Source organism: Nelumbo lutea, chromosome 5 (genome assembly GCF_056320005.1).
Source record: "Nelumbo lutea isolate HS-2025 chromosome 5, American lotus-T2T, whole genome shotgun sequence".
Taxonomy (NCBI): domain Eukaryota; kingdom Viridiplantae; phylum Streptophyta; class Magnoliopsida; order Proteales; family Nelumbonaceae; genus Nelumbo; species Nelumbo lutea.
In genome coordinates, this window is record NC_142688.1 from 76,854,443 (window position 1) to 76,866,185 (window position 11,743).

Here is an 11,743-nt window from a genome sequence, read left to right on the forward strand (position 1 = left end):
GAAAACACTATTTTTTTTCATGTAGATTTTAAAAGTATAAGTTTGTATATTATTGGAATTATTAATTTATTATACATAGATTTAATTAGTGGGATTTAGTGATAAGAATAAATAAAAATGTTTTAAATATATGATTTAATGAGGGTGAATGAGAGTTAATACCTTAAATGTGTGATTTAATGAGAGGGAATTGAATGCATTGAATAATAGCATTCAAATTACATTTTCTACCATCACAATTGCGGGATCATATTTCAGAAAAGGGGGTATTTTAGTAAAAAAATTCAAAAAATTTTAGAGGATATTAATACTTTTTATAATAGTATAGATATAGATGTAGATGTCTCTATCAATGCAACTCATTCAAAACTGAAATACATCAGTTTCTAAGAGTGTGCATTCAATTTATTCAGTTAAAAACTGAACCAAACAAACCGAATTTCTAAAATATAATTTACTATATTATACAATCAAACTGAAACCGAACTTTGCCAAAACCAATCAAATCGAAACAATTATTTTGATTATTTCGATTGATTCGATTAAAACCGAAAGTCGATTTAGATGCTCCCCTATTTTGAAATAATCTCTAAACTGAAGCTCAGAGCTCCAAAGCAAAGTAATCATGGCTATTGTAAGTTTCTTTATACCAGAGTAATCTCTAAACTCTAAAGCAAATGCCATTTTGCCCCTACCAAGATGGCTTGCTTGTAATCTGTGAGACAGAATAACAAATATGAAATAAATCTTAAAAAACAGCTTTCAACGACTAAACAATTACACATACATGTCGTATGATCTTTTGCCCCTTTTTCATATACTTACACATAACAGTTTACAGTTTACAGAGCTATACACAGAGAAAAAAAAAGAGAACAAAAGGATAAACAAAATCTACAAGAACATTCTCATTTCCTCCTGTCTCGAATGGGGCGAGGATGGGAGAGCATTTCCAGCCCCGCGGGGATCGAGATCCCCGCCCTGTGGGATCCCCACTAATATATATGCATATATGTATTCATACATTATATATGTATATATGTATACATACATTTATATATTCATACTTTTAAAAATATGGTTGAACATGCTTGAGTTTTTTCTATTAGGATTATAAGTTTTAATTATTTTATTTTTTTAAATAAAATAAAAAACAAAAATTAAATGGCTAACATTATAAAAAATCATAGGGAATGGGGATCCCCGTGAAAACGAGGATGGGGATAACCTTATCCCCATTAACCGGGACAGGGACAGGGAGAGGCTCCCCGTCCTTGCCCCGCCCCATTGCCATTCCTAATCACTGACTCAGTGTCGTCTGTCACCGCCTTGTTGGAGTATCCTATTGCCACTGGTGATTGGTGCGGTCGAGGGTTTTGGGTTTTGGCCTAATGGCCAATATTATTATTAATTTACCCTTAAAAGTTCAGTTAACCGGACCTCTAAATATCAGAACCAGAACAGAAACCCAATATTAGTAAAACTATACTTAAAAACTGAACCAAACCATTTAATCTGAACTAACCGAATTGACCAAACCAAAACCAAAATTTCAGTTCGACCATTCGATTTCGACCGAACTATGTTCACCCCTAACAGTTTGTAACATTGCAAGGTAGGCTCTACACGGGAAGCCCTCAAACCATGTGATGGAGGCCCATCACAAGGCCCATCTCATCCCCAGGGGCAGCTACTCCTAGGATAAGGATAAGTTTAACTAAGATCAAAGAATTCAAGATAAGCAAGGGATCCAAGAATCCAAGATTAGCAAGATAGAGCAAGACTCTTCCAAGATTATCAAGAAAGACTCCAAGAAGCATCAAGATTAGCAAGATAATCCAAGCATCTAGGGAGATCAGATGGTGGAGATCAAACCAAGGAGAGTTCGATCCTATCAGATTAGATATTTAGATCTATCATAGTTGTTATTTCCTAGTTCTTTTACAATTTCCAAATGTATTATAAATAATGCTATTTTTCCAAAATTATTCATCAATTCTTACATCATATTTTCAGAATTTCTTCAAGTTCTCTTCTTCCTATTTTTGCCACATTTTCTCTCTCCTAGAGAATTTGGTGTTCTTCGCCAGAAGCTAGCGATCGCCCGGTGCTTGCATAGACAGCCCAGTTTCTCATTGCTTCCACGCTGCGTCAAGTGGTATCAGAGCAGGGAATTCGCCCAGTCATGTCCAACCCAGACGGTAGCAGTCGCAACCCACCCCGTGACGGAGATCAGGGGTTTCCAGCTGTTTGGAGAGCAATCGAAGAACAGCATACAACCACACGTAACATTGAGCAGCAGTTGGCATAGATGGCTGAACAACTGTGAACCTTGTTACGGGAGGTTGCTCCATGGAACTGGGAACATCCACAGCAAATTGAGGGAGATGACCACGACAGACCACCTGTCCATACTGCGCTACGACGACTAGTCCTGGACGACGACAATGATGATGATCTGGGATTTGGTGGTGCTCCAGTTCTTCCCGACAATGACAGAAATGGTAGAAATTGGCACAACCAAGGTAATTTCAATCCCCGTAGGAATAATGATGAATTTAAACTCAAGGTAGATATTCCTACTTTTAGTGGAGATCTTGGCGTAGAGGGACTTCTGGATTGGATCACAAAAGTCGATAGGTTCTTTGATTACATGGAGATACCAGAGGAACGAAGGGTAAAATTGGTAGCTTTCCGATTAAAGGGAGGTGCATCTGTTTGGTGGGAACAGATGAGAGAGACCCGGATGAGGGAAGGAAGGGGTCCTGTTCGAACCTGGAGGCGCATGAAACAATTAATCATAGGTAGGTTTTTACCTCATGACTATGAACAATATATGTTTGAATCTTATCAGAGGTGTGCGCAAGGTTCACGTAGTGTTAATGAGTACACATCGGAATTTTTAAGATTAACAGAAAGAAACCAATTGTCTGAAAGCGATAACCAGCAGGCAGCCCGTTATCTGAGCGGGTTGAGACCGTCCATCAGGGACAAAATTGGCGTATAGATGGTTCTCAGTGTGCAGGAAGTAAGGAATCTAGCTTTGAAAGCAGAATTAATGTTCCAAGACAAGGCACACAGTGATAATTACCACCAGTACAGCGGGAGCGACAATAGACCGGCAATTGTCGACATGAACAAATCAGTCCTAGTAGTACAACCTTCTCACCCGGCAAGCACAAGTAACGCCGGTAAGGCTACTATAGGAGGACATACTCAAGGTAATCCTTCCAACCCTCCTAAACCTAGTAACCCTTATGCAATGCCTGCTCCTATTAAATGTTTTAAATGCAATGAGATGGGACATAAATCCAATGACTGTCATAGGAGAAAGGTAGTTAATATGGTAGAAAGGGAGGAGGAAGAAGATATTGAGGAGGAAGTATACTGTGGACCTGATGGGGAGGATGAAGAGGGTCCATATGAACATGAGGAGTATACTTGTGTGGTAAGAAAATTAATGTTGTCCTAGAAAAATAAGGATACTTCTCAAAGGCACAGATTATTTCGTACCAGACGTACTGTCAAGGGAAAATTATTTAATTTAATTATTGATAGTGGCAGTCAAGAAAATATTATTTGCAGGGATGTCATTCAACAATTACAGATGATTCCTGAAAAAACATCCCAACCCATACACAATTGGGTGGATCAAGGAAGGATGCGGTGTACGAGTGGAAAAACGCTGCAAGGTACCTCTTTCAATTGGTAAGTACCATGATGAAGTATATTGTGATATTGTAGATATGGATGCTTGCCATATTTTGTTAGGGAGGCCTTGGCAGTTTGATACAAATATAAGGCACATGGGTAGGAAGAATACCTACCAACTTGAAAAAGAGAGCACACGTTATACTTTGTTACCCATAATAGAAAAAAATATTACAAATGTTCAAAAAACACATGAGAAGAATTTCCTTACCATCACCCATCATCATGCTGAATTTGCTAAAGAATGTAAGGATACTCATGAAATACATTTGTTAGTAGTAAAAGGAGAAGATGTTAATGATGAAAATAAAGTTCCACCTAAAGTACAGAGACTACTGGATGAATTCAATGATGTAGTTCCAGAGGAATTACCAAATGAACTCCCTCCTATGAGAGATATACAACACCATATTGATTTTGTTGTAGGTGCCAGTCTACCTAACCTCCCACATTACAGGATGAGTCCTAAGGAGAATGAAATCTTATGGGAAAAGGTAGAAGGATTATTGAAAAAGGGACACATTCAAATCAACATGAGTCATTGTGCAGTACTTGCCTTATTAACACCTAAGAAGGATGGCAGTTGGAGAATGTGTGTCGACAGTAGGGTCATTAACAGGATCACCATTGAGTACAAATTTCCCATTCCTAGGCTGGACGACATGTTGGACCAACTAAGCGAAGCTATAGTTTTCTCAAAAATAGATCTCAGGAGTGGATATCATCAAATCAGGATCCGTCCCGAAGATGAACGGAAGACAACCTTCAAGACTAGAGATGACTTATTCGAGTGGTTAGTCATGCCCTTTGGACTAACCAATGCACCCAACACTTTCATGAGGCTGATGAACCAGGTATTGCGCCCCTTCATTGGTAAATTTGTGATAGTCTATTTTGATGATATTTTGATATACAACAAATCTATCACTGAGTATGTGGGACATATTAGGGAGGTCTTGAAAACATTGAGGGAAAGTAAATTATATGCTAATTTGAAGAAATGCATCTTTATGAATGATATTTATTATTCCAGGGATTTATTATAAGCAATGATGGTGTGAAAGTAGATGAGGAAAAAGTGAAAGCCATTAGGGAGTGGCCGACCCCATCCACTATCACAGATGTTAGGCGATTTCATGGGTTGGCAACCTTCTATAGGCGCTTTATTAAGAATTTTAGTAGTATCATGGCTCCCATTACTGAATGCTTGAAAAATGGTAAATTTCAATGGGGAGAAGAACAAGAACAAAGTTGTGCTCTCATAAAAGAAAGGTTATGTACTGCTCCTGTTCTTGCCTTGCTAGATTTTAATAAATTATTTGAAGTTGAATGTGATGCCAGTGGAGTTGGCATAGGGGCTGTATTGTCCCAAGAAAAAAGACCCATTGCTTTCTTCAGTGAAAAATTATGTGAAGCCAGGAGAAAGTGGTCTACTTACGACAAGGAGTTTTATGTTGTGGTTAGAGCCCTGAAAACATGGAAACACTATTTAATTGCAAAAGAATTTGTTCTCTACACTGACCATCAGACCCTAAAATATCTTAGTGGGCAAAAGCAATTAAGAAGTGATTTACATGCCAGATGGTCTGCTTTCCTAGACAAGTTCCCATATAAAATTGTGTATAAGACAGGACAACAAAATAAAGTTGCTGATGCACTTAGCAGGCGTGTAGTTCTCATCAAGACCCTCAGTGTTGAGATTGTGGATTTTGAGTGCCTAAAGGACTTATATGCTTAGGATGAAGACTTCCAACAGGTATGGGAGAAATGTGTGACTAATCAGCCGACAGAGGACTTCTATATTTATGATGGGTTCCTTATGAAAGGGGAACAACTGTGCATCCCTTGCACCTTCCTCCGCGAAAAGATCATCAGGGATTTGCATGGGGGTGGATTAGCAGAACACTTGGGAAGGGACAAAACAGTAGAAGCAGTTAAGGGGCGATATTACTAGCCGAAATTAAAAAGGGATATGTCTACCATCGTAAGCATGTGCTATGTTTGTCAGACAACTAAGGGACAAACCCAGAACACAGGTCTCTACATGCCCCTACCCGTTCCCACTGCTACATGGGAAGACTTGTCCATGGATTTTGTGCTAGACTTGCCAAAGACCTAGAGGAACATGGACTCCGTCTTCGCGGTGGTTGATAGATTCTCAAAAATGGCTCACTTCCTCGCATGCAAGAAAATAGTAGATGCATCCGCAACAACCAAATTATTTTTTAGGGAGATTGTCCGCTTGCATGGGGTACCCAAGACCATCACTTTAGATCGTGACACACGGTTCCTTAGTCACTTTTGGATGGCCTTGTGTATGTTGTTTGATTCATCACTTAATTTCAGTAGTACAGCTCATTCGCAAACAGATGGACAAACAGAAGTGGTAAATCGGACCTTAGGGAATTTAATCCGCAGCATATGCTGGGAGAGGCCAAAACAGTGAGACTTCGCCATTGCCGAGGCTGAGTTCGCTTATAACAATGCAGTGCATAGTTCTATAGGCAGATCCCCATTCTCCATCGTATACATGAAGGTCCCTAACCATGCATTGGACTTAGTGAAGCTACCCAGAGTACCCAATGCCAATATCTCAACAGAACAGATGGCAGAACAAATCCAGTCCGTACAAGAGGCCGTGAAGTAGAAGCTAGAGCAATCCAACGCTAAGTACAAGATGGCCGCAGGTAAGCACCGCCGACCTCAAGTGTTTGATGTAGGTGATGAGGTTATGGTCTTTTTAAGGAAGGAAAGAATTCTCGTAGGTACTTACAACAAGTTGAAGCCTCAGAAGTATGGTCCATATAAGATCGTGAAGAACATTAATGACAATGCCTATGTAGTAGATTTACCAAATCATATGGGTATGTCCAAAACCTTCAACGTTGCTGATTTTCATCGATACCTGCCGAAAATAACACTTGCCTACCCTAGTCACGACTCGGGGTCGAGTTCTCTCGAAGTGGGGGAGAATGATGGAGGCCCATCACGAGGCCCATCTCATCCCTAGGGGCGGCAACTCCTAGGATAAGGATAAGTTTAACTAAGATCAAAGAATTCAAGATAAGCAAGGGATCCAAGAATCCAAGATTAGCAAGACTCTTCCAAGATTAGCAAGATAGAGCAAGACTCTTCCAAGATTATCAAGAAAGACTCCAAGAAGCATCAAGATTAGCAAGATAATCCAAGATCCATGCATCTAGGGAGATCGGACAGTGGAGATCAAACCAAGGAGAGTTCGATCCTATTAGATTAGATATTTAGATCTATCATAGTTGTTATTTCCTAGTTCTTTTATAATTTCCAAATGTATTATAAATACTGTTATTTTCCCAAAATTATTCATCAATTCATATTTCATATTTTCAGAATTTCTTCAAGTTCTCTTCTTCATATTTTCGTCACATTTTCTCTCTCCTAGAGAATTTGGTGTTCTTCGCTAGAAGCTAGCGATTGCCCGGTGCTTGCATAGCCAGCCCGGTTTCTCATTGCTTCCACGCTGCATCACCATGTTTGGGGAAAAATGGGACAACCGAAAGTACACGTTCGTGAGCATAAATCAACTTTACATTTACAATGTAGCTTGTAGGAAGTTGTTTAGTCAATGCAGTACAAGTAATCAATGTTTTAAAACCGATCTTGAATTAAAATCACTTTGGCCACTGATTTTTGGATCTAGGGTTTGATTGTATGATTTTGATTTGAATGCATCAAGATTTTGAAAATTGGACCGGATTGAATGGTTGGATTGATTGGTCTAGGAATTGATTAGGTAACCGATTTCGTTTTATCCTAAAATTGCATTTTGGTCAAAAACCATTGCTAGATGCTTGGGCCATTTGACCTAGGAACTGGTCCCAGAACAGTTATTTGTCTGTCCAATTTTTGAAACCTTGGAATGGATGTTCCATTGCAATTTAAAATTTAAATAAAAAGACAGCTAAAAATCATTTTTTCAGGTCAAATGTCTTAACGGTTTTTGGCAAAGAAACAGTTATTAAGTGAAATGAAATCCAATGCCCAAAACAGTTTCCAAGTCTAACGGTCAGACCATCCGAGTGAACGACGGTTCAAAAATCATACAAAGAACGCTGAATGTGAAACCCCTCTCCTAAACGGGCCCCGTTGAATTTTCAGCTTAGCCGTCCCGTAAATCTCTTCGTAGAGGAAAATTCTATAATATATAATATGTTATTCTTGTACTCGTGTTATACAATCATTGTAGATTGGGACCCACTTAAAATGACACAAATACGTAGATTGTGATGTAGGGTGCATTTATCTAAAGAAAAGAAGAAGTACGACAGCGAACATAAAACCTGCACCACCCAAACAGCAGGCAAACATGTTTTTGTCTTTTTTTTTTTTTTTTTCTGTGGACTGTGAGACTGGGAGTGGGAGTACTTTCTCTACCTAACAGAGTCACAGGCTCACGTTAGGTTTCAGATAAGACAGAGATTTGGGGCTTTAACCAAGGACGAGGTTAGTGGTTGAGTTATGAGTTTTAACCCTAGATCTGGTTGGTTGCTTGAATGTTAACTTTGAAAAGATAGGATTTTTTTTTTCTTTTTTTTTTTTAGTTTTAGGGTTTCGTCTAAAGATCGAGGGTTCATAAACCGGAATTGAAGCGACAAGGGGTGGGCCGGTTGAATACGGGGAATTAAATCTGGAATTCGGTCACAGATCCGTGAAGATATGAGCTTTTGGTTGGGTTGATACCGGAAGAGCTGCTAAGGGATCAGGAGACGGATGAAGTGGGTGAAATCAAGGTGATTTTCCTTCATTTGATCTTAAATATTTTTAATTTCGTAATATATATTTTGCAGCAGAATTGACCTGAAGAGAATGGAAGTTTGAGATGAAGCAAGAGATTTGATCATTCCTGTCGTGATTTTGTCTATATTTTGGTTGTCTGATTATTGAAGGTGTTGTTGGAGAAATTGGCAGATCTGAGCGGGAAAAATGGCTAGGAGTTCTGAAAATTGTTAAAATTTCAGCTGAAATCTTGAGAATTCGATAGACGTGTGGTAGAAGAGAGATGGGAGACAAGTTCTGGGGCAGTGAAGAAGAAAAGGCCATTGCTGAAGCTGTTTTGGGTGCTGAAGCCTGTCAGTTCCTGATTTTGCCGGCTCCACGACATGTTTCGCAAGATTTGGTTTTGCCGGCTGTTGAGGGGGGTATGCAGCGGCAGCTCAGCCAGCTTGTTGAAGGTTTAGGTTGGACTTATGCCATTTTCTGGCGGGCATCGAGGTCCAAATCCGGTGAAATGACGTTAGTTTGGGGAGATGGGCACTGCAGAGAACCAAAGGGAGGGGAAAGAGAAGGAGGAAGGGAGGGAAAGGGATCTTATGGAGATTTTGAATCGCACAAAAGGGTTGGGGGAGAGCAGGAGCAGGAGATGAGGAAGCGGGTGCTTCAGAAACTTCATGCGTTCTTCGGAGGATCGGAGGATGATAACTATGCTGTACGCTTGGATTCTGTTTCGGACGTGGAGATGTTCTATCTCACCTCCATGTATTACTCTTTTCCATACGATTCACAGGCTGCTCCTGCTCGGTCATTTGCGTCCAGTAGATCAATTTGGGCTTCGGATGCAAAGAGTTGTTCAGACAATTACCACTCTAGGTCATTCCTAGCAAGATCAGTTGGCTTCCGGACTATGGTATGTGTCCCAATTGAGTCAGGAGTGGTGGAGCTTGGTTCTGTTAAATCATTCCCAGAAGATCATAATGTTTTGCAGAGGATCAAAAATGTATTTGGAGGTTCCCGCTCTGTTCAAGCCACTGTGACTCCTAAGATCTTTGGACAGGATCTCAATCTTGGTGGCACGAAATCTCGCTCGGTTAATATAAGCTTCTCCCCAAAGGTAGAAGAAGATGAAGGTCTTCCCTCAGAATCTTACAAGGTACAGGCAACAGTCTCCAGACCTGGTAATACCTTGGTTTTGAATGCAGAAACAAGTTCTAATAGAACCTTTGGAACATTTTCTAATGGCTGTGGAAGTGAGGGGAACGAAGTGAAACTGTTCCCGCAGACAAGCCAGATGGTCATGGGGGGCTTAACTCCTCAATCCAGAGTTTCAGGCTTGGAAGAGATTAAGGATGACCCATTACCTCGCCCTGATGAGAGGAGACCTAGAAAAAGAGGTAGAAAACCTGCGAATGGGAGAGAGGAGCCACTGAACCATGTGGAAGCAGAGCGGCAGAGACGTGAGAAGCTTAATCAGCGGTTCTATGCACTAAGAGCTGTTGTTCCAAATATCTCAAAGATGGACAAGGCATCATTGCTTGGGGATGCCATTACCTATATCACTGATCTTCAGATGAAGATCAGGGTCTTAGAAACTGAAAGGGAGATGGTGGATGGTAACCAAAATCCATCAATCATCCCAGAGATTGATGTTCAGACCAGGCACGAGGATACAGTTGTACGTGTTAGCTGTCCCTTGGATGGTCACCCAGTTTCTGGAGTCATAAAAGCATTTAGGGAAACTCAAGTTATGGTCCAGGATTCGAAAGTTTCCACCACAGATGATGGATCGGTTCTTCACACGTTTTCCATTAGGACCCAAAATGGTGCCAGTGAACATTTGAAGGAGAAGCTTGTTGCTGCCCTTTCAAGATGACGACACTGTAAATTTGTACTTGTACGACGAGCTTGATGCAATCTCCTTTACTTCTATGAGCAATTTATAGGAAAACTACCATACCTGATAGCTATATAACTAATGGTTGTACTACTTCTGTACCACAAATCTTTGTTGTCCAGCTTTAGATCAAGATTTGCAAGCCCTTGCTTTAGAGTATTGAAATCAATGGACATGTATGGTTAATTGGTTATCTTCTTTTTTTCTTAAGATGATACATGATACTTTTATGTATGACATATTCTTGTATTAAGCATCTTATGTTTCTTAGGATAATGGTAAACTGAGCATTGAGCATTAAGCATCTTCTTGTCGTTTGGTTCAACACCTCCTTTCTTTCTGCCCACAGTGAAGGCAGTGTGTTTGGACTGTTGACTAGGGAACCTGGGCGAGGTGACTGGGGTTCCTAGTATCTGTGTTAATACTTTCTAGTTAAAAGATGTTTCCCTTTGATCACCAGACTTGGTAGTTTACAAAGCAAAATTGTTTTTTTTTTTTTTTTTTCTTTTTCTTTAATACGGCAGTTACAAGTTACAACAGTCCTTTACAAATTCAAACAGGCAGTCTTTCTCTTCTCCTTTTGCAATGTCCACACCTTCCGACAAGATGTAGGTTGCTTGACCGTAAATGACAGAAACACCAATTTGAGTGTTGATGCCATCTTGTGGCCCTGACACCAGTCACTGGGACAGCTAGTAGTTCCAAGGTGGGTCTGCCTTCTTCCCTTCATTCTGTTACATTTTAGTGTATTATTTGGTTGCCATATAGTACCTCTGCTTTGCATTATATGGTATGTAGTTTTAGCGTGTAACTCTAACAAGTGGAAAATGAAAAACGGCATTCTTCCTGGCAAAAGTTTTGCTTTACCATTGTAGCTTGAATATAGATGAATGAAAGTTGACTGTAGTTTTCGTAACAAGATCTTGTAGGTAATTTTATCTTGGAAACAGCCTATCTGTGAGTCTGTGTATCTGCTAGGGTAAGGCTGTGCACATCTGACCCTCCCCAGAACATTGGCAGGAACCTCGTGTACTGGGTTGCCCTTTTTTGTGCACTGACTTATTTCCTTAATGTTCAGGTTATTGTATTAAGCAGTTGTCATTGCCAGATACAAAATGGTTATATTTCCTGAAGAGTGTATGCTTAACTGGATCTTTTTTTCTAATCCTGCATTATAACTTGAAATGCTATAAATGTATTAGGAAAAGAGGTACAACAAACGTTTATGCCTGGTCGGTTTGCAGGTCTGATTTGAGTGCAGAAGTATGAGAGTGCAAATTCTGTTTTGTTTTTGTTTGAGCTTTCAATCTTTTGCCATGTTTTATTTGTTTGCAGTACAGATGAAGTAAAATCTGAAGCAAAAGTGAACCAGAATTTATTCATAAA

General features: G+C 39.9%; 1 protein-coding gene across 2 annotated transcripts; it reads left to right on the forward strand.

Moving 5' to 3' along the window:
* Window positions 1-8,089: 8,089 nt before the first annotated feature.
* Window positions 8,090-10,550, forward strand: LOC148852981 (basic helix-loop-helix (bHLH) DNA-binding superfamily protein). 2 transcript variants are annotated; one of them, XM_088947595.1, is made up of 3 exons: window positions 8,090-8,193; window positions 8,292-8,480; window positions 8,659-10,550. In XM_088947595.1, the coding sequence occupies exon 3, from the start codon at window positions 8,750-8,752 to the stop codon at window positions 10,334-10,336; it is 1,587 nt and encodes a 528-aa protein (XP_088803721.1). In that variant the 5' UTR covers window positions 8,090-8,193; window positions 8,292-8,480; window positions 8,659-8,749; the 3' UTR covers window positions 10,337-10,550. The 2 variants fall into 2 exon arrangements, with proteins under 2 accessions (XP_088803721.1, XP_088803720.1); XM_088947594.1 differs by lacking the exon at window positions 8,090-8,193 and having other exon boundaries at window positions 8,209-8,480; window positions 8,637-10,550.
* Window positions 10,551-11,743: the final 1,193 nt, after the last annotated feature.